At 40.0% G+C, this 21584-nt stretch overlaps 3 protein-coding genes across 7 annotated transcripts; 1 reads left to right on the top strand and 2 right to left on the bottom strand.

The window, feature by feature from the left end:
• Positions 1-51: 51 nt before the first annotated feature.
• Positions 52-7536, bottom strand: LOC146715192 (up-regulator of cell proliferation-like). Its single transcript, XM_085451628.1, has 2 exons — positions 7376-7536; positions 52-6070 (listed from the first exon to the last, which is right to left on the bottom strand). Exons 1-2 carry the CDS (start codon positions 7485-7487, stop codon positions 1428-1430), a joined length of 4755 nt encoding a protein of 1584 aa, XP_085307754.1. The 5' UTR covers positions 7488-7536; the 3' UTR covers positions 52-1427.
• A 1647-nt stretch (positions 7537-9183) lies between these two features.
• On the top strand, positions 9184-12115 carry pop7 (POP7 homolog, ribonuclease P/MRP subunit). Of its 3 annotated transcripts, XM_085451625.1 has the most exons (3): positions 9197-9261; positions 9373-9574; positions 11058-12115. In XM_085451625.1, the coding sequence occupies exon 3, from the start codon at positions 11115-11117 to the stop codon at positions 11568-11570; it is 456 nt and encodes a 151-aa protein (XP_085307751.1). In that variant the 5' UTR covers positions 9197-9261; positions 9373-9574; positions 11058-11114; the 3' UTR covers positions 11571-12115. The 3 variants fall into 3 exon arrangements, with proteins under 3 accessions (XP_085307752.1, XP_085307751.1, XP_085307753.1); XM_085451626.1 differs by lacking the exon at positions 9373-9574 and having other exon boundaries at positions 9184-9261; XM_085451627.1 differs by lacking the exons at positions 9197-9261; positions 9373-9574 and adding an exon at positions 9601-9809.
• Positions 12116-12133: 18 nt separating this feature from the next.
• epoa (erythropoietin a) lies at positions 12134-21328 on the bottom strand. 3 transcript variants are annotated; one of them, XM_085451621.1, is made up of 5 exons: positions 21222-21328; positions 16965-17095; positions 16760-16846; positions 16411-16575; positions 12134-13726 (listed from the first exon to the last, which is right to left on the bottom strand). In XM_085451621.1, exons 1-5 carry the CDS (start codon positions 21298-21300, stop codon positions 13574-13576), a joined length of 615 nt encoding a protein of 204 aa, XP_085307747.1. In that variant the 5' UTR covers positions 21301-21328; the 3' UTR covers positions 12134-13573. The 3 variants fall into 3 exon arrangements, with proteins under 3 accessions (XP_085307747.1, XP_085307749.1, XP_085307750.1); XM_085451623.1 differs by lacking the exon at positions 21222-21328 and adding an exon at positions 20793-21083 and having other exon boundaries at positions 16965-17098; XM_085451624.1 differs by lacking the exon at positions 21222-21328 and adding an exon at positions 20793-21081.
• Between the last annotated feature and the right edge of the window lie 256 nt (positions 21329-21584).

Here is a 21584-nt window from a genome sequence, read left to right as displayed (position 1 = left end):
AACCACAATCCAGACTCTCATTGGAACCTACAGAAAGCGTTTAGAGGCTGCAATTTCTGCAAAAGGCGGATCTACTAAATATTAATTTCATTTCTTTTTTTGTGGTGCCCAAATTTATGCACCTGCCTGATTTTGTTTAAACAATTATTGCACACTTTCTGTAAATCCAATAAACTTAATTTCACTTCTCGTATATCACTGTGTGTGTCTCCTATATGATATATTTAACTGACATTTTTTATTGTAACAACCAACGATTTATACGGGAAAATAATGACTATTAACAAGGTTGCCCAAACTTTTGCATTCCACTGTATTTAAATCCTCTGTTTTCAGTGTGTCATTGTCAGATCGTCTGCCTTGTTTTCAGGCCTAGATTTCATGCCAAGTTTTCTTATGTCAGGTCCATGTTCCTGTTGTAGGTTTTTATTTAATTTAGCTCACCCAGTTTAGTTTATTGTTAGTCTTGCCTTTTGCCTTTTGTTTGCAGTTATTTTGCCAGCCTCAATAAACAGTTTGTTTTTGGTTATTCAAGTCACGTTTCACGTTTTGTTTCATCTACATTTGGGTCCACCTGTCACTCTACACACAGTCAGCCCCGCTGATTGTGACAAGCTATTTTCTAAAATAAAAACCATGTGTAGAGTTTATTATCAATTTTTTGAATTTTTCATTGAGTCCTGCATTTGAGTCCACATCCTGCCTACCACACAACAAATATGTGACAGTGTGTCTAAACTTTTGACTGTGTTGATATAAAGTGTGACATATATGACTACTGTGAAATAATTTCATCACCTTGAATGAATGTAGCCTGTTAATGTAGTGTTACAAAAAAGCATTGTTATTAAGAAAATAGGGAAAAGGTCATGTGTTCAAAAAACACACATATCAAAAATTAAGCTGAAGTTCCTGTCATGTCAACAGTCACTAGAGAGACAGAAATGAATGAAAACAAAAGATATAATAAGCTCCCAGTGTGAAAACCCCAGTATATAAAACATTTGTGCACAGATGGAAATTTAATTTGACATCAGATAACTTCCACACTCCCTGGGTGTGCTTTCAGTTTGTTTGCCGTTTTATTAATATAACACACAATTTTTGTGAAACATAAATGTAAATATTTGATCACAAACAAAAGCAGCTAATAAAGATTCTTACATGACATCTACTTTATTAAAAGAAAAACACAAAGAATCATTAAATAAACATAATGTGCTTTGATTCTGTTCATAAATGTGTTATAGACTCAGGTGATGGAGAACACAAACTGTAGTGGTTTTCTTGTCTTATTAAAGTATAATGCTTGAACATATACATTTTCTAATGATAGCTTTATATAGTATGATATTTGGATTATTTTATCTAGATATTTTATTTTTCTGTACTCCAGAAGAAAATTAGTTGAAATTCCAGTAGTCTCATCAGACACAAAAAGACTCTTTTAGACTTTTTTCTGCCTGATCTTTTGTGATGTCATTCCAAGCAGCAGAAATATCAGCAGGTACTGCATTAAATTTTTCAGCAAAATCATTGTTGTACTTTGCCATCACATATTTCCAGTAGTCTGATGCCTCAAGACTAACATCTGGAGGTATTTTCCAGTCTGGGTAAATTTCCTTGTAACTCTTGTAAGGGTGATATTGATGGTTTGTATCACTGCAGTGAAAACACTGGTCACTGATCACAAGAGAAGAGCATATGTCAGTGATCAGTTTTTGCGTATTCGGCCATCTGAAACCTCCCAGACCTCCAGGCCGATGCAGTGCAGCAAAGTGCTCAGTATGACCTCTTCCTCCTGCATCACAGGGAGCTTTGCAGAATGGACACTGTTTGCCACAACCAACCAGTTTGTTGAAAAGCTCATTGTGAGGCTGTACATGGAGATGCTGTAGTTTCATTTTAAAGTTCAGTGTCTGAAACTCTTTTCTCAGAACTTGTTCCATCTCATTCACAGACACTGTGAGCCAGTCAGCAAACTGTTCCTTGTCAGCATTATTCAGGAACATGAAAGCATCAAAAGCATCCTGGGAAATGACTAGTTTATCACCAAGTTCTTTACAAAGATCTTTAACAAATGTCTTCAAATGATCACTCTTTCCTCTTTGGGCCATGTTGATGGCATCTTTTATGCTTCTGATACATGACTGGAGATGTCGGTCCTCAAACTCAGATATTGTGGACACAGTTGAAAAGCGCTCCACTATTTGGTTGAGTATCCATTTCTTGACATACTTCTCATATGAGCAAATATAGCTCACATAGTTTTGAAAATCATCCTTTGAAAGTAAATCCAGTAAAACTGAATACTGGAAGGACATTCGTGTGCTGAACTGCTCACATGTCAGCATTTCACCAATGATATCAGGTCCCAGACATCGAGTGATAAAATATTCAACAGCAGGCTTCAAACATCGGTTGGTGAATTCTTCTGCCTTCTTCTGACACTGGTCTCTTTCATGGAACACATCAATGAAATCATCATGAAACTTTTCCTTGTTTTTCATCAGACATCTGTGGGGATCATTTGCTTGGATGAAATCTTCGTGCATTTTCTGAAACTCTCTGGCTGCAAATACACAGATGTGCTGTTTTAGAGAAACTTCAAACTCAATGTTTGTCCTAACATCTTGATTGTTATTTAGTTTATAATCAATTATGTATAGGATCTCCTGGATGTAAGTATCTGAGTAGTTGTTTTTTCTTTTCACTTTTTCTCTCACAAACTGAGTGCAGTCATTGATGATGCTGTCAGCCAGTTTTTGTACAGCCATAGTGTGATCTTGAATTTTGAAATATTTAGCCAATCTGCCCATTGCACTTGTATATTTGAAAGGCTCTTTTCCACAATCTTGTAGACTTTTTCGACTTAATAATTCACATGCATGACTCCCCCTGTGTGACAGATTGATTCTCAGGCAGTAAGATACGCTTGTGAAGACATTTGTGATCTTTTGTTCAAAAAAAGAAAGTTTCTCCAGTGTTTCATTCCACATCTTATCAAACTCTTTGTCCAGCTCTTTGTCTGTCATCTGGGATTTTCTCTTTCTGCATGTATCTATTAACACACAAACTGCCTTTTCAATCTCTTTTATATGATTTTGTTTTATTATATCAATTTCTGCCATCCCCTCTCTGATTTCTGCTGCTGCTGTGAGCTGATTAAAAACACTCCTCTCCATTTCTTTTCGAAGGCTCTTTGCACTATTTGAGAATTCCTCTTTGTATCCTTCAACCAAAAAATCTGTTTGCTTGAAATACTTTGTCAGATCTCCTAGAAGCTTTGTCTCCCATATGGACAGCACTGTGGAGGCTTCACCTTTCAAACATTTGAGAAATTCTCTCATGTCAGAAGATTCAGATTTTGCTGCAATTGTACCAAAATTGGAAATTCTTGTTTCTGCAGTTGTTACCCAGGTGTACATCTCTTTTTTGAATTCACACTCCCATTTGTTGAATTCTGTGCAGAGTCTCATGTATGCATCAGCTCCGAGGCTGTTTCTGGAGGTGAAGATGAAGTTTTCATGCTTTACTGCAGTCCACAGACTTGTCACCCACTCTTTAAACTCCCACATATCATTAGCAGATGACTCACAGTTTCCCAGCAGTTGGATGATGTGTTTCTTGAGCTCATATACAGCCTCACTGTACCCTGCATTGACTGGTGCCATTGGTGGGTTTCCATTCCAGAGTACAGGAATGTACCAGTTCCCAGTGTCTGGACTGTACTCCATCACATCAGTGAAGCTCTTGTTCTCCTCTTTCTTTTCCATTTTGGCTGCTGCCTGGGTCATCTCATTTAACTGTTCCAGGAGCAGTTTCCTGTCTCGTAAGTTCTTCTCATGGGCTGAAACATCGGACACATTCTGGTGAACAAACACACATTTCGGCTTTTTGCCCACCTCCTTCATCCTGAGAAAAGCATGCACAACTATTTGTAGGATGTCCTTCATTTCAGTTGAATTCTCCATTTCAATGTTGACAATAGTGACATCACTCAGCCCCACAACAAGTGTAGCAAGCTCATTGTCGTGCTCATAGTTGTTGTCTAGTTGTGCAAGTTCTGGTGACTTTAAGCCCTCAGTGTCAATGATCAGCATGAAGTCACAGTTTAGGACTTTTTTCATGTCTTCATTGATTTTGATGAGCAACATAAAAGCACCTCGAGTACATCGACCACTGCTGACTGCAAACTGCACTCCAAACATGGTGTTAAGGAGAGTGGACTTTCCTGTGCTCTGAACTCCAAGAACTGTGACTACACGTATCTTTCTGTTTGGAGACACCAAGTCACTGAGCTGAGAGAGAACATCACTCACCCATCTGAGAGGGATGTTGGATGCATCTCCATCTACAAGCTCAAGAGGAAATCCATCAAGCAACAACTCTGCACACAGTTTGGGCAGATGCTGCAGCTGTTGACGTGCTGGATCTGTTTGTGGAAGGGACAGTGAGGTTTCATAGATCTGACCCATTTCACGGAAGAAGTGTTCAGTCCCCAGTGAGCTGTTGGAAATTTGTCTGTCAATTTTCTTGATTTCCTCTTTGTTCTCAGAGTTCTTACATTTTTCTTTATATTTCTCCCGGAGTTCAGACAGTTTTACACGAGACATGTTATCGAGGTTCATTCGCATCAATTTCAGGAAATAAAACCTCTCTGTTTCTGTGCTTGATATTGCATTAATAAAGCACGTCATAGCTGTCAACATGCCATAAGAGTTTTGTTTTTTTCGTAGTTCTTTTTTCCTTTTCTGAAGTTCGCTTTTGTAATCTTCTATATTTTTAGACCCAACATGTTGAAGTCGAAAATCTTCCTTCTCTAACCAGGTAAGTAGTTTCCATATTTCACCTTGTCGTGGAAGCTGATCTTCTTTGAATCTATGGATATCTTGAATTTCAGCAGTGATGGCTTCTGCATTTGTCTTTGCAGTCTGGCACTCTGGAGAGTCTTCATCAACCAGGATTCCCAGTTTATAGGCAATGTCTGCCATCTGCTCTATTGTCATCTTCATTTTTGAGTTTTCCACCACATTACTGACTTTTTTTCTCAAACTTTTCACAAAGTCTGCTTCATTTTTCTGTTTCTTCCTAATAATTATGATCTTGTCTTTAGTCAAGCCCAATTTGTTTGCTACTTTTTCTAAAGCATCTTTACTGAACCGCTTGCTGTAATAGTTACCCACTAAGAAGATCTGTGCCTTGTGGTGTTGGTTAGTAAGTAGACTGCACTCAGAGTCCAAATGGTCAAAGAACACAAAAACTGCAGCAGATGTCTGACACAGAAAGGAGTATTGTGTTTCAAAAGATTCAATGTCACCACGAAGGTTAGCTACAGCCACTGGCTGACTGAAAATATCAATGTTTGTGTTTCCACCAGGAAGATACCAAGTAATTTCAGTCAGTCCGTTGGATATTCTTCTTGGACTGTCACCACACTCCATGTTGCAATGAACAAAGGTGTCATGGTACTGCTGAGAATTGCTCAAAAGCTTATTGAGAATTTCTGACTTGGACGAGGAGCACTCACCCAGTCTGACAAAAGAGATCATTGGAAGTTCAGACAGAACGATTCTGTCTTCAATGAAGCCCTTGGATTCTGACAGAGACTGAGGTCTGTACTTTTTAACAATGTCTCTCATGGCCCACAGCATGAGTGTGCACTGATTGGTGTCACAATTGGGAAGCAGCAGAGGAAGAGAGAACTGACATGTGGACATTTTTAGTGCCATTTCCTGCTGTACAAAACCATCAGAACACAGAAAGAGAGCAGTGATTATGTCAAGAGGGTTCACCTTGTCATCTGTGTTTGAACTGTCAGAATCAAACTCTGTACTTCCTGAATCCTCATCACCGCTTGAGTCACACTCTGAGGTATATGTCACATTTCTAGCTGTCACATTAACCATCATCAGTTTCTTTAGAAAATGCCATAGTTGGTCTGATTTACACTTTGCAGGTTCATCAGTGATGGTTCTTTTTGTGATCTCAAGTATTTTGCTGAGTGATAGTTTCTCTCTGTAGTACTGCTCCAAGCCCAGGTCCTCCAATAACCTCTCCAGCTGTGTCTCTGTGGATACAGAGAATCTTAATTTTAACAAAATACTGGCATTTTAAAAGGCCATTTAAAACATGTTTTAAATCAATTAATGATTTTCTTTATGCAAGAACCTTAAAATATCCTCATCTCGTTTTTTTTGGGCCGCAATGACTGAAAGGTTTTCACACAGTATGGTATGAATACTGTATGACTGTTGTAATCTTGTTAGCTGTTGTATATTATTATTAATATATATCTTTTTGCTTCTCACTGGATTTTAGTTCAACATGTGTAAGAAGAGAAATACAATTTGGTTTTATGTTAAGTTTTATCCTATATTTTTATAGTAGAGTTTAGTGGAGGTTACCCATATGGAAAAGAAATAGTAAAAACTTATAAGTGATTACTCATGAAAGTGGCCACTTTCTCATTACTTTCATATATTGTTTTAGTAAGTATCCAAAACATACAAGTTTCATTATATAATTTTTCAAGGGATCTTATATCTGTTTTCACTCTTGTATGCTTTTCATACAAGTTTCACACAAGACAGATACAAACTTTATAAGATTTATATATATCTTTTCCATATGGGTAGTTACTGCCTAATGAACTGTTCTTCCTCTGAGACAATTCAAAATGCTGATCCACAGGTCTAAAGTTACATTCCAGTATGTTGTCCAGAAGTTAGGTTCTGTGGGAACTGGTCCCTGTGCAAAATCCCTGGAATTTTTTAAAGGCCCTGCAGAAATGCTGTGCACTGTTCTAGCTGATGTATTCAAGTCTAAAGCTGGACAAGATAATGACCATGTTAACACAAGTGTGTACAAAAAATAACACAGTGTTATGTACTTTAAATACTTTTTACTCTTGCCCACTATATTTTCCACTACATGGCAGGGAAGACATGATATCTCCACTTCACAGTTGTTGTAAAATCACATCAACAGTGTGATCACTGAAAGGCTTCAAAATAATAGCACTAATGCCATCAGTCAGATTCATCTATAACTTTAGATTTTCAACGTTACAAGTGAGGCTGTAACAATAACTCCACAAAAGCAAAGAAAAATGTGTTTGTTTGGCTCACATGCTGTTATGATGAGGTCAAACGTATGCACAAACAAATGCAGATATGTTTATGTCATTGTAGCTCCTGTTTTTTACAAGAATCTGAATTTGATCATCTACATCAGGAAACAAGTTGTAGCGCTCCTTGAACACCTGTTTTTAATTTGTGTTTGCTTTGAGTTACTGAATCTGCACTTTGTAAAAGGAAAAAAAATATCTGAAATATTTCTTAATTTTTTTTTCCAGTAAATTCCTTTCACTTACTTGTGTTCATAGACGTCTCAACAGACAGTGTTTCACTGCTGTCCATTTCTTCGGGAGCCTCAAAGGAGTTTTCTTTGTTTGATTTTATGTTGCCGAGAGTTGAGCTGTTCATTTATCATGCACGGTTTCTCCCCCCATGCAGTGGTAGGAGCAGGATCAGGATCTGTGGGGATTAGTGATGTTAATAATAATAAAGCATTTTACTTACAATTGCTGCTCACAGGATGCACATAATATCAAGCCTTTTTACTAAAACATGATATTGTTACTTCATTACATTAAAACTTTAAAAATCAATCTTTACTGCTTTTTTTTCACTGCCCAGCAAATTTTTTTATTTATTTATTTATTTTAAATCTGCCATTTTCCAGAAACTAGATGATGATGGATTCAAAAGCAGCAATAAAAATATTCAATCACATACACTTTTGTGCAAATCCTTTTTTTTTTTTTCACATTTCTGCTCATTGTGTTTATGCTTCTCCAACACAATTTAAAGTTTTTTTCACAGGTTCCTTTTAACTGGACAGAATTGCCGACTGGCCTGGATGCAAACTAATTTCCAGTATGCAGCAGGAGACATTTTAAGCTGGCCTTTGCGCTGTCAGTGAACAGCCTCCACTCATCTGCATCATAGTCAGAACCAAATGCACCCAAAAGCACTTTTACATCAACACAACAAGTGAAGTCATCACATAAATATTTTCTCATGAGAACAATATTTTTGTTTCAGGAAAGTAGTTCCTTGCCTGTCAAACCCTGTCATCCCATCCTCCTGTCCAGTTTAAATAGGCATCTTCTCTCTGAAAGTAATAAGAGGAAAGTCTGAAAGTCTGTATACCACAAAGGCCACCACCCTGACAATCAAAAAAAGGGTAAATGGGAAAAATACCTTATTAAGAAGGGTGTGAATTTAAGGCACTTGTGAAATCCTGCAGGCCTAATACAGAAGATATCACTTAAAAAGTGGCACAACACAGAAGACAGAAAATTATTTTATGTTGGATTACTGTGTGGGGCTTTTATTTGAAGTCTGAAACTCTTTGTAAAGTGCTTTACAAATAAAGTCATTATTTAAATTATTTTAACTGCTCTGCAGAGTAGGAGTACTCAGATTACTCAAATATTTTAATGAAGTATAAGCAAGTAAGAGTCCTGTATTTTAAGTCCTGCATTAAATTAGAAAAGCATTAAAATATATTTAAATATTCTAAGGTAAATGTAGTTATTCTGCAGAATAAGCACACGCCTTTTGCGCAGACTCAGGAAAGATCTTGCGTCGTCATCCAGCACCCACTGTTCTCAACCCGGAAATCAATTTATCGATCCCTCTGTGATGCATAAAACTGTTTGTCATTACAACATTAATGGTGTTTAGACTGAACCAGCTGCTTCTCTCTGCTGCACTTATTAAAATGTTCTTATTATGTGACAGAATTCCTAAAACAATCATAAATCAGATGATACGCAGACACACACACTGAGATATCTGTTACAAAACATCAGTATTAAAACAACTCACCTTTACATAACAGCTCTGCTTTTTCTTTTCTGCTTCAGGCTTTTTTCTTCTTTATGCAGTAAATTTACGGACAAACCGTCCTGTAGATCTCCAAATGTGGCAGCAGTGAGAGCGCTCCTGCTATTCTGTTGGTGTTGGGGAACTATGATTATTTTCACTTTTGTTTTAATGACCACGTGACAAGTCTCTACGTTTTTTTAATTTACAAAAAAAATAAATAAATAACGGCAAATTACCAAGAACAAAGTTTCCGTTTTCATTTTCCTAACTTCGAATGGATCAGATATTAGAAAAGGCAAGGCACACGTTGGAATCAACGTTTATCCTTAAAATGAAGCATAAAGAAATAGAAGAATTGCAGATGGTAAATATTCTGAATTATTTTTGTTATTATATGTTCGAGTCCGTATGTCCTGAATATAAAGCTTCTTGTTTTCGCTGTTTATATATTTTGCGTTCATTCATTTTATTTCAGAAAGTCTTAAAGCCGCAGGCATCAACACGCCTGAAGGCGGCGCTGTGACCCACCTTTTCCCAGCCAGTTATCGAGCTTCCGGTACGCAGAGAATAAACTACCAGTTTATCTAGAGAAGCTTGCGGTACAGCTTAAAAAACATGCTCCGTATAAACTGGCCATGATATAAAGAAACATTGTGACCTGAGTCTGTGCTCTGAAGGTAAGAGTACTCCCAGGATGGAGTGACACAGAGGAAACACTCGTGTTTCATTTACACGGTTAGCTTAGCTTAGCCACTGCACTGTTGTTTATAGCGTTAGCACGTTGTTAGCGAGTTGCTCCTAGAGCAGTACATCTTTATTAATGTTAGATTGAGACACTGGGTTTGTTCGGGATACGGACGTTATCGTTACTGGAAGATGTGATAACTATATGAGCTCACCAGCACAGCTCAGGTGAGCGTATCTGTAGATGTTTGTATGTATTTTCATTTCGAAACTGATTACTCGAGTTATACAGGGACCGTTCTCATCTTTCGCTCTTTTTGTTGTTGAATTCACTTTTATCTTGGGCCAGCTTGAACAGCTGCAAACCACAAGATGATTAAAAATCTAAAAATATTATTTGATTTATTTTTCATGCATTAATTGTTTTATCTAGTCATGCACAAATAAGGTGATTTGTATTCGTGTGTCCTTAAGGTAATTTTCCTACTACCAACGAAACAATATAAATTAACTGAGATTTTACAGGAAGTGACTATATTTGCTAATGTGACTCCTACTTATTCTCTTTAAGCTTAGCCTTTTAACCAGACTCCTTAAGTTCTACTAAGTGAAATGGAAAATGCATGACAGAAACATGCACTACAGGGTAGACTGTTTACCACTGGGTAAATACTGAGCAGATACTGCAGATAAACTACAGATACATTTATTCAACTTCAAATTTACTAACAGATGATAAACTTGATGGATAAAATGCAAGAATCTTAAATTTGTTTCAGCTGCACCACCGTCATCGGTCTCAGAAATACTCCCATCATCTCCAGCATGGCATCATGATGAAATGGGTTTTTAAGAATGGGATGAATCATAAATAATAGGAAATTTCCATCAGTGAGTCCACGGATAAATGATTGTCCACAGCTCGGTACAGGTTTTTTGAAACAGTGATTACTACATACAGTGGCGAGCAGCTTATTGACAACCTGACGGCTGCCTTCATGTCCACAGAGCAACAAAGCAACAACATCACTACATAAAAATGCAGGTTAAAGTGTTCCAGCATGTACTCTGATATTGACTGGATGAAATGAAAGTGTGTGTCAGCTAAATACTTTATTTGCAGCAGGAGAGAAGGCGTCAGAAACTTGAAGTTTATCAAAAAAAAAAAAAAACCTGCCACTGAGCTCGCTGATGTCAGCTGCTGGGGTACAAACTCAGGCCTGTGTTTAAATTAACTTAGTGAACAGGAAATGGTGGACTTCTCTCATCCCAGGGTTACGTCTGTTTTCACTTAACCTGCGCTCTAGAGACTCCGGATGCTTAAATGTTGAAATGTTGTGTATATGTCACCTTACTGTCGGTTTTCTATGTGCAGATATAGAGATGATGCATTAGATCCATTCTGAATAGTATTTCTGAAAGGTATCCTGAGGCTAATCTGACCATGTTACACCACCTTCTGTCTACTTTCCTCAGCTTCTTCGTGTGGCCCCACCTGCTACCTCAACTTGATCCCCTGGCACAAATCTAAACATGACGGAGCCACGCAACCCCAGTATGTCCTCCATCCCTCAGACGGGCCCTGCACACACAGACTCCAGCTCACCTGCTGTTGAGATGGACCCAGTGGAGTACACACTAAGGAAGCGTCTTCCCCGGAAGCTCCCAAAAAGACGCAACGACGTCTACGTCAACATGAAGACGGACTTCCGGGCTCAGCTGGCGCGCTGTCAGAAGCTTCTGGAAGGTGGGGGTCACAGAGAGATCTGTGTTCACGGCTTGGGCCTGGCCATCAACCGGGCTATTAACATTGCCCTTCAGCTGCAGGCCAGCAGTCAGGGGGCGCTACAGCTGGCAGCCAACACCTCCACAGTGGAGCTTGTGGACGACCTGGAGCCCGAAGATCCGGACGAGGCCGGAGAGCCGATGACGCGTACACGTAACAATTCGGCCATTCACATAAAGGTGTTCTATCCTGACGCTCAGTGACCAATCAGGAGGTTTCCTGTGGATCAGCCTGAGATTCTCCATTAGTCCTCAGGCCCTGTTTGTTCCTTCGTTAACCAGTAGATCACAAACACTGAGTTTATGTGGAGAGCCACCTTTGCTATTCTTGTATTGTATACATTTTTCAGTCTGCATGCTTTGGAGCAACACTAGTGTGCACTATAATTTATACATATGCGGCTGTGCCAACTTTTTTTTTTTTTTTATGTGTATAATGTTTGTGTGTTCAGGTTTTAAAGATGCCGATAAGAAAGCAGCAAACAGGTGTTATTGTTGTAAATCTCCACTAGGTGGCAGTAGCAGCTACAATAAACATGCCAGGAAGTTGTTACTCTGCAGACTAACTTCTATAGCTCCATCACAACAGTGTTTTGTCAAATTGTTTACAGTGTGAGTTCAGCTGAGGGTCACTGAGACGTAGACTCTGTTTAAATGTGATTTGTGTCTCTGAACTGCTGCTCAAAATGTATATAATGAATGTTGGATTGTTTGAAATCTGGGTAAAAATAAAAACTTGCCAGAGTGTATCTTTCTTTAACTGTTATTTCTGTATTCGTGGCTGGAAAATTTTTATGTGGAACCAGTAAATTCTGCTGTGGCAGCTTGTACTTGTGCTTGCTTGTTCACCCCATCGAGAGGGGGGAAAAAAGGCAAAAATAATGAACGAGATGCACAAACTTCCCCTTTGTTGTGTTTCCATCCATCCTTTCTTTATCCGAGAACAACATTTCGTATTTAAATAGGGAATCATACAGTGATGGGACAAAACAACACAAAACAGGAAAGAAAACGCATACAAACATCCTTAAAAACATCTTGCACTTGCACGACAAGATATAAAAATAAGGGAAAAAACAAGGAAGAACACTTAACTAATCTGAAACAGTTGAGCATCCATTTTACAGAAAGCCTCGAGTTCCCAGGGCTCGCTGATTGCCTGGCTGAGGTTTGATGACGAACAATAGAGGGAGGGAGAAGACGGCGTCGCGTCAGCCTCTGGAAAACTATTTGCAATTACAGCCACACAGGATGTAAATTGTACGTTTTTCCAGACAGTCTGGCTATCAGCGTGTAGAGACTGGGTGAGTGTAGTCAGGCAAAAACAACAACACGGACAATGACGTAGCAGCTTCACAGTTCTCATGTAACCCTCCTCACTGACCTCTCACACCCCCAAACTCACTGGAACTGAACATCAGCTATGTAAGCCTTTGTTATTTGGAAAGGACATGCAGTGTCAAACAGCCAATCAGGTACACACAATCATCAAAAAACTAAAGAAGAAAGAGCAGCAAACACCTTTGCAAATGTGTTCAGTGTTACACAACAAAACATGACAAAGAGCCCAACTAGCATGTTAGACCTGACACTACGTCAAAGATTGAGCTTAAAGTAGAAAAATCTGTATAAATAGTAATTCCTCAACTTAAAAATATATTAAAATATTCACTGAAAAAAATCTGAGAGACTGTTTCTGTGAGGCAAAGTTGAAAAATGTGGAAACCATGAGTGAGGCCACGTTAGTTTCTGCCTCCAGTAGTGAAATTGATGCCCAGGTGTAGTCAGTATTAACTGGGTGTTTCCCTCTAAAGAAATAAGTGTAAGGGTCAGACTCGCTGAAAACAGACGCACACGGACGACACTGAAACGTTCAGTCTTAGCTCACCCTGAAGTACATTCACACACAAAGTGCAAGAGAGTGCCAGTAAAACAGCTATTGGAGCAGTGCTTCCCAAAAGCATCACTTTGGTCTTTGTCACCGTGTCCATGAGTCACATCTACTTTCCAAGGTGCGTTCATCTCCTGTCCATCCAAAGCGTTGCTGAGACAGTCCTATCCTTTCAGCTCTTCCTCTGCATGCGACGACTGCTGCGTCTTTCTCATTCCACACCGCTTCCAGCAGCGTGCAGGTTAACCAGTGTCACATTTCTCCTCTTGCCTTTGGAAACACAAATTTCTTCGCCCGGGATGGGGCGATCGGTCGATCAGCTGACATCTGGCTTGCATGCCTGTGCACTTGAAAGAAGAAGGTGCACTTTGCCTCGCAGGAAGTTGACGTGGACCTGAAGCAGATCTGTTGCTAAGGACACCCTCCATGTTCCCTCAAGGTCTGTTTCATTTGCTGGTGGTGTAAATTCCTGAAAGAGAATACAAAGAAACACGATGTGACCCCTGAGTCATGTTCTTACGACAGGAGTTTGTCCTTCAGGACAGTTTGGACCTGAATGTCTGTGACTGTGCTCCGTTTGTCTGTTGCCAAAGAAAGAGTCTCTATTTCACTTCAATGCAGTAAGTGAGACCATCTTAGAAACAAATGCACTGTCTCTAATCATCAAGTACATACCTTTCCCCACATTTTCCAGATTTTTTAACAGTAATATTATTTTTTATATGGTTTATGCAAAGTAGCAATGATAAGAATAAAACATGCATCACTCTTCTGCAATGCCTTTTCCTAATCTTGCCCAGCACATGTCGAGTGGCGTAGATGTGCTGGAACACAGTGTACTGATGCTTCACCAATTTTTCCCCCAAATAACAAAATTCGAGCCAACATTCACAGCTGGCTCGATTGGTTATCACAGTTATTAAGACAGACAACAACAAAAAATGTGGGGTCAAAGTTGTGATCGTGGTATTTAGGGCTAGATTTACTATTCTGCACAGGTGCAAAAACTTCTTTTCACATCAAAAATCTTGTTTACCAAAGAGCATTTCCAAAAATGAACCATAGGGGTGGAAGGACTCACGGTGCACTAATTTATATATAAAGATGCAGTCTGTTCCAATATTCAACTACTAAGAGCCGCACAAATTAGTGGCTCCAAAGTTAGCACACGCAATGAGGGTCAAGTGATGTCCTAGTAACAGTAATATTGTGGAGGCTCAGGTTTTACACATCAGTTTCTCTATGGAAACAGTGTAGCACTTAAGATGAATGAAAGGAGGCTGAATGTTTATGATATGAGGGCCCTTTTTTTGCTGCAGCCTGTAATAAATAAATGTAGTATTACATAGTTTAAGATTCAAACACTGATAGTGACACACTAACAAAGTCCCATTAACAGCTGTGTGCACACTTCTGTAAATATTTTAATTATGTATCAATATTAAGGTAGAAATGCAACCGAAAGCCTGAAAGTTCAGCTCAGTCTATTCTGCTTGGTTTCATTCACATATTAACATCATAAGTGAAGAGCAGGAGGGGACTTGGCTCTAAACGTGCAGTGTGAGAACACGGGGAAGTTGCAGGACAAAGTTTTGGCACTGCACTCACAGCTGGAGCCATCTCCCAGAGTACCAGTTACTCACTCGTTCATTGAACACAAATCACATTAACTGTGACAACCGAACAACACATGCTTTTTTTTTAATGTTAAATTTAGTGTTAAACTGTTATGTTTGTGTTCTGAGAGGGAAATTCCAAAAGTAGCTTTTAAAGCACCCAAAGATGTTTTACTTTGGTGCAGACTGTCTGTGCAAACCACAAATCATTTAATATCCGTTTCTTTTTCTTCTGCTCTCAAATCTGTAATATACTATTGACCTTGTAGTACCATATCACCCTATTAGAGCACTTTGCTCTCGCTCTGCAGGCCTACTTGTTGTTCCTAGAGTATTTAAAAGTAGGATGGGAGGCAGAGCCTTCAGTTTTCAGGCCCCTCTTCTGTGGAACCAGCTTCCAGTTTGGATTCAGGAGACAGACACTATCTCTACTTTCAAGATTAGGCTTAAAACTTTCCTTTTTGCTAAAGCATATAGTTAGGGCTGGACCAGGTGACCCTGAATCCTCCCTTAGTTATGCAATAGGTGTAGGCTGCTGGAGGATTCCCATGATGCATTGAGTTTTTCCTTTCCAGTCACCTTTCTCACTCAACGTGTTAATAGACCTCTCTGCTGAATCACACTTGTTATTAACTTCTGTCTCTCTTCCACAGCATGTCTTCATCCTGTCTTCCTTCTCTCACCCCAAGCAGTTGCAGCACATGGCCCCGCCCCCCCTGAGCCTGGTTTTGCCGGAGGTTTCTTCCTGTTAAAAGGGAATTTTTTCCTCCCATTGTCGCCAAAGTGCTTGCTCATAGTAGGCACATATGATTGTTGGGGTTTTCTCTGTATGTATTATTGTAGGGTCTACCTTGCAATATAAAGCGACTGTTGTTGTGATTTGGTGCTGAATTGAATATACACTACTGAAGTGTCAAACTGCTGCAGTTCTCTAACTCTGATATTATCTTTGTAAATGCATGCAGTAGAATTCAAAATTCACCAGAGAATAGGAGAGGGAGAGAGATGGCATCATAGTTAGGGAGTGCATGGACATCTATCCCACAGGAAGTAATGTGAAAAGAGAGAGTAGATGTGTCCGAGGAGGAGAGAGCGGTGAGCAACAAGTAAGGAGTGATAAGCATGGTTAGACAGAAGACTTCATATATTTTTAAAGTCAGTTTGATCCCATTTGCTTAGTTATAGTTGAATAATGGTCAAAAATGTAGAGCTTTAGAAGCAGATAACTCAAAAGTGCCTGACTGATGTGCTCCACTACAAATAGCACTGCACCTCTGCACATGCCTGACCCGACTAAATTAGCTGACTGCTTTCAAAACCCACTACCACAGCTTATACTGCTCATTAAAGAGGGTCTAAATGGACAACAATCAGATATCAAAGCAAGATCCCCTTTGGTTGTGAACCAAATATTGCACATTTTGGCACCTGACCATGACCATTTGCCCATGTACACAGTGACAACACAGTGATGTTTGCTGGGCAGCTGCTGACCTGTTATTCCTGAATTACTACCTGGGAAGCTTCTCCAACTCACCTGGATGTTGAGACTACGCAACACAGCGTTGATGCTGAGCAGGTTTCTGATGGTGTTGTCTATGTGACTGTGCATTGCTGTGTTGGTGACCGACGTCTGTAGCGTGTTGAGGGACTGTTGTAACAACCATAAGCCAGTCTGCACCTCCTGGGCTTGTTCCTGTGCCTTGCAGGAAAAAAGAACCGGGGGCAGGATTTAAAGACCGTCCCTATACTAGAACAAACGGAGCCAGTAATAATGATCAGATTAGAAACGAACAGGTACTACGGCTTTGCCCACAGGTCGACTGAATTTGATAGCTGATTTAAATCTGCTGCTTAACATCCAGCAGTCATCAGTGATTACTTACATTTTTCTTCTCCCATACATCAAAGTCTACTGTAGTCTGGGGGACGGTGACAGACTGGGACAGGCCACAGCCTTCTCTACATGACTTCTGCAAAAAGAGAGAGAGAGTATTGATGACTTCAGCAGACAAAGAGTCTTTAGAGGACAACATAAAGCAACCTTCAGCTGCTCTCAGGTTTTAATGCATGCATACATTTTCCTCTCACCATAGCACCTTCTGCGTCTCGTGCTTCCTGTATGAAATGGTTCAGGACCCTCAGGTCACAAATTGGCCTCAGTGGGGATGACAAGCCTGGCTGGGTCCAGTCCAACACTAACAACAGCAAGGCAAGCAGTCCTGCTTATCACACACAACGGACACACAAACACATTTCATCAAAGTCTGGCGATGGTTTGATACCACTTCACATGTCCAGTACCAGCACTGAAACTGTGACACTGAGTTTCTTCTGAGCTGAAAACACGTTTTACATTTTCATTAACAAAAGAAACGTAACTTAGTTTTCAAACCATCCGCTGTGTTTCTAATGATAAATCTGTCTTCATTGCATGTTGCAGTTAAGCATTTACATAATTTTTATGCTGAAATCATATCAGATTTTTCTCTACCATCCATATATACATCTTCAAGTTAACAGCATGGCTTGGTGCATAATTTGCACTTGTAAGAGGGCAACAGCTGTGAGAGAAAGTGTGGGAATACTGAATAATATAAGTTTAGTTTAAGACATAACAGCCATATTATAATCATGGCACTCAAGAGGACTTCAGATATATAAGGGATAAGCATAGTCAAATATAAGCACAATCTAAACTTTTGTGTATGACACCACAATGTGCAAGTGATATGCACATTAACAGTTAAGCATGGTTCATTGTTTCACTAACATTTTAAAATGTCTTTCTCATGCGGACTCTGCAGGTCACCCCTCAGGTAAAGAGCTGTGAGGCTGGTAATTTTCCATTTGTTTTACTTCTCTGCTTGTTTGTAGGTCAACTTTGACCATTCTTTCATGACATGCTTCACGTCAAAATAATATTTTATTTAGGGGAACAGGGAGAAGATGAGCCTCTTGATGTTTTTGTGCATCCGTCTAACCAGCATGAGCAAACAAACAGAAACCTAAATCCAGACCGATACAAAATATGAAGTAATCTAGTTCATAGAGCAGCCTAACGTAACCAGACAAACCAAGAGGCACAGGCTCTGATGCCAATGGCTGGGAAACTTTACAAAGAAGCAAGCAGAGCAAATGTTCTACATAGTCTTAAAGTAACACTTCTGCCCAGGTCAGGTCCATCATTCTGAAAACAAATTATAAGAAAAAATAAAGTATCTTAGTAAGATACTGTACCTCAGTGCTCCTTGGTACTGGTACTTCAACTATCTGTAACTCTACTGGAAGGATGGAACATTGATCCACCAAACGATATCGTCTCATTTGATGTTTGAGCGCGGTCTAGCACGCCAGCCCAAACTCTACCATTGGTGTCCGACTGGGTTAAGAGCTGGTGCCTACAAAGGCCACAGCAGATGATTTACAGAGATCTGCTGAGGAAACAAGTGGACCTAAACCATGCAAGCAAAATAACCACCACTGGCTAACAGAACCAGGTCAGATCATCTCAGTGGAGCCATCCAGATTCTTTTTTTCCTCACTTATTACCCCTCTGGGAATTTTCGTACGTATAGCCGCATAGCCAGGGATCCTTCAGAAAAAGTAATTCTACCAAGTGATAAAATCGTGACAACTATTTTAAATACACAACTACAGAAGAGACATCAGCTAAAGGAAAATGCACTCAAATGCTGAAGAACACAAAACAATCTATTTATTTGTTGTCACACTTAATTCAGACCCCTGCTGTCCTGTGACCTGTGTTCAGTGTGAGAACATGTGAGGCTAGAGGACTGTGTCAGTTAGCCAACAAAAGCCTTTCTAGGAATAGTGTACCTAACTTTGATGCATTGCTACTGACTGAGCTGCTCAGTCTTAGTATGTGATGCATTACTGTTTAAGCTGTGTCACAACAGCATGATTCGGCAAATGAAACCATGTGATCTGCTGCATTATGAACAGAAACCTGCAGATACCATGACAGTGCAGGAATGACCTTGTTTAATCCTTGCTGTAACAGGGTATTTCCACAGCTGGGACATTAGTCAGCTGTGTTTCTAACTTTTTCCCATGAGCATAAAAGAAACTTGTCACATTCATAGAAATCAAACCACATTCTGAACTCTAACGATACACTTGGAAATCTTGAGGGTCATGTGGGCATCAGCCTTGTTCCTCTGTGCCACATGTTGAATGCGCTCTTTCACAGCAGCCTGGCTGTGTGACGCAAAAGCATGACAGAAAATACAGATGATTTTCCCAGGCAGATGGGGCTGATACAGGTCACATTAGGTTCTCAGACCTCCTCATAACTACAACAAATTGAGATGGTTTCCAATATTAGATGAAGTCTTTTGAAAGTGATAACACAAGAGAAAACATCAAGAAGAGGTCAACAGCCCTCTACACCTCCCGTTTTCCTCGTTGGCAGTGACATGAGGATTGTCAGTGGCACATCTGCTTCTATATAACTGGAATCTGGGCTTTTTCACCCTCAGTGACAGAAAGTTTAATTGTTATTTGAAAAATAACAACATATAGTTACCAGTGCAGTCTCTGATAAAATAACATATGCAAGTTTGAGAGGCAAACTGGTCTCTGCTTCTTTTTTTTTTCATCCGATCTGGCATTTGTTAGTGTGTGTGACTCAGCTTGAGGGTTATCAGCGAACTTTTCAACTCCACCACTGCCTACGTGAGAATTCATCAATCTAAAAAGTGTACGCACATGCATCCACTCTCGACTTTCTCACCACGATGGTGGAGTTTGCGGCCCAGGACTGCGGCCAGACTGGAAGTTAACAGGTTCGCCTGCCAACGGCTGCCAAAACCATGTTGCTATTTTAAATTGAAATCAGCAGTCCACAAGTGGCAGTACTTTGGATAATGGCAAACTTCAGGCCAGGTATGTGACAGATGCTTTGCAAAGGTGACCGGCCGACTTAAAGTTGGCACTTTTGGTATGCGTTATTCTATCTAACTCTCACAAACACGTGCAAAAAGACTGTAGCATTTTAGATGGCACACAGGGCTGATAAGGAGATCCTATTTAAAACACATATCACCAGTGGAATGGTTGCTGCTGAATGCTTTGCAGTCTTCTACTTTGAACAGGTCTTCCACATGATAAAGTGCAGAGTTGTAAATAGGTAGCTATCAGATGACACAGGTCTGACATAATTTCCTGTTCTGCTGGAATCCCTTATAGCGGTCACCCTTTGATAACCCTTTGCTCTTTTCTGCTGACTTAAGTATGCAATGACTGTGCCAGAAAGCACAGATTCAGCTTGCATGTTTGAACATTTTCCAGTATGCTGTGTCACGCTAGAGAAACGCAGTGGAGATGGATTTCCCCAATGAACGAGACAAAAAAAGTCCTCAATACTCAGCACCTCATGTAGAGCAGCGATTTGCAGTAACAACTGCTTCATCAGCAGACTTTTTTTTGTCATAAACATGCATATTCACTCCATCATACATTTGTTCCACCAAATACAATTCATTGGCTTTATTTCATTTTTAAATGTTAGTATCTTAAATAATCAAGAGCCTCTGGGTGTATTACAGTCTTAAAGCACGGTTCAACGTATAACTATGCTACAGGGAGTAAAGCACAAAAGAAGAAAAATGACAATCCTGTAGCACAGGACTGTCATTTTTCTTCTTTTTCTTCTTTTGTGATCTGCGAAAAACCGGAAAAAGTAGCAACTTATCTCCAGATGCTTAAATCCCAAACCCCAGAACCAATATTCTTCCATACAGGATAAGCTGTACATCGAGAAGCCTAAATGCAAGCATCCATGTGTCATCAGCGTGATGAGCGTGTTCAAAAATGCCCAGCACAGAGACCGCTGTGGCACGCAGGTCATGCACACCAAGCGAGGCACCAAAATAGAAATCTCACATGCGCTCTTACCTCTACCTGTTTTCTGCAACATTCGCAAACAGGTGCAGCATCTTTAAAACACATCGTGAAACAACTAAACACATGCGCAGGCGTCACGATTCAGGTTCCGTCCAACAGATCCAATACACCACCAAGTGCGCTGGTCTCTGCGTGAATCCCGACCAGCGTGCAGGTCCGTGTAAAAAAAAATAGGTGCGTGCAGTCACCTTCCACACTTTGCATCACCGCTGTGCTTTGGCAAAACCTTTTATTTACCTCCCCCAAGGATATAGTGATAACGTGATAGCCCGCAAGAACGACTACGCGCCTTTCTACGTACCGCGGTGACATTAAACATCAACCCACCATGCAGTGACTCATTGCGTAAAGAGTGAAAATAGAGTAACTAGTAAAGCCAGAGTACAGAGAAAAAAACATGAAGGCATGCCCATAACTCACTGGGAAACTCCATAGCGGCATCCGCATAGCCCCTCACAGGGTCCTCGCGGTTTGGCCCATAGGTCCGTCTATTGCCCATTAATTGGAAACGAAGCTCTTTTGTGGATCTCTTGTGCACTTATCCGGTAGGTGTTTCTAAAAAGTGATGCCGTTTGATTTTTTTTATTGATGACTTTGAAAATATAGTTGCATTGTTTTAGTGATGACAATATAAGCCGCTCCTCCCTTAAGGCAAAATTTTTCTTTCATCGTTATCCAAATAATAGCCCCATCGGTGTTTAGATAACAAAAAGTAAATAATGCCTCAAAAAAAGCCGCGCAGACACTTCCCATTCATTGTCTGGGTGCTTTCAGAAACGCTCA

This window comes from Copadichromis virginalis, linkage group LG3, assembly GCF_057382275.1.
Source record: "Copadichromis virginalis isolate Kocher_CV1m ecotype Utaka linkage group LG3, C_Virginalis_male_GT1.1, whole genome shotgun sequence".
NCBI lineage: Eukaryota > Metazoa > Chordata > Actinopteri > Cichliformes > Cichlidae > Copadichromis > Copadichromis virginalis.
This window is presented reverse-complemented; position numbering and strand designations above follow the sequence as displayed.

What these genes read in the sequence shown, in the direction of transcription:
- epoa (XM_085451621.1), bottom strand. Translation starts at nt 21,300, where the DNA reads ATGGGCAATAGACGGACCTATGGGCCAAACCGCGAGGACCCTGTGAGG. An exon ending in TGCCGCTATGGAGTTTCCCA is followed by an intron (nt 17,096 to 21,221) that starts GTGAGTTATGGG and finishes TGTGATAAGCAG; the next exon opens with GACTGCTTGCCTTGCTGTTG. An exon ending in GAGACGCAGAAGGTGCTATG is followed by an intron (nt 16,847 to 16,964) that starts GTGAGAGGAAAA and finishes CTCTTTTTGCAG; the next exon opens with AAGTCATGTAGAGAAGGCTG.
- pop7 (XM_085451626.1), top strand. Translation starts at nt 11,115, where the DNA reads ATGACGGAGCCACGCAACCCCAGTATGTCCTCCATCCCTCAGACGGGC.
- LOC146715192 (XM_085451628.1), bottom strand. Translation starts at nt 7,487, where the DNA reads ATGAACAGCTCAACTCTCGGCAACATAAAATCAAACAAAGAAAACTCC. An exon ending in TGAGACGTCTATGAACACAA is followed by an intron (nt 6,071 to 7,375) that starts GTAAGTGAAAGG and finishes CTGTATCCACAG; the next exon opens with AGACACAGCTGGAGAGGTTA.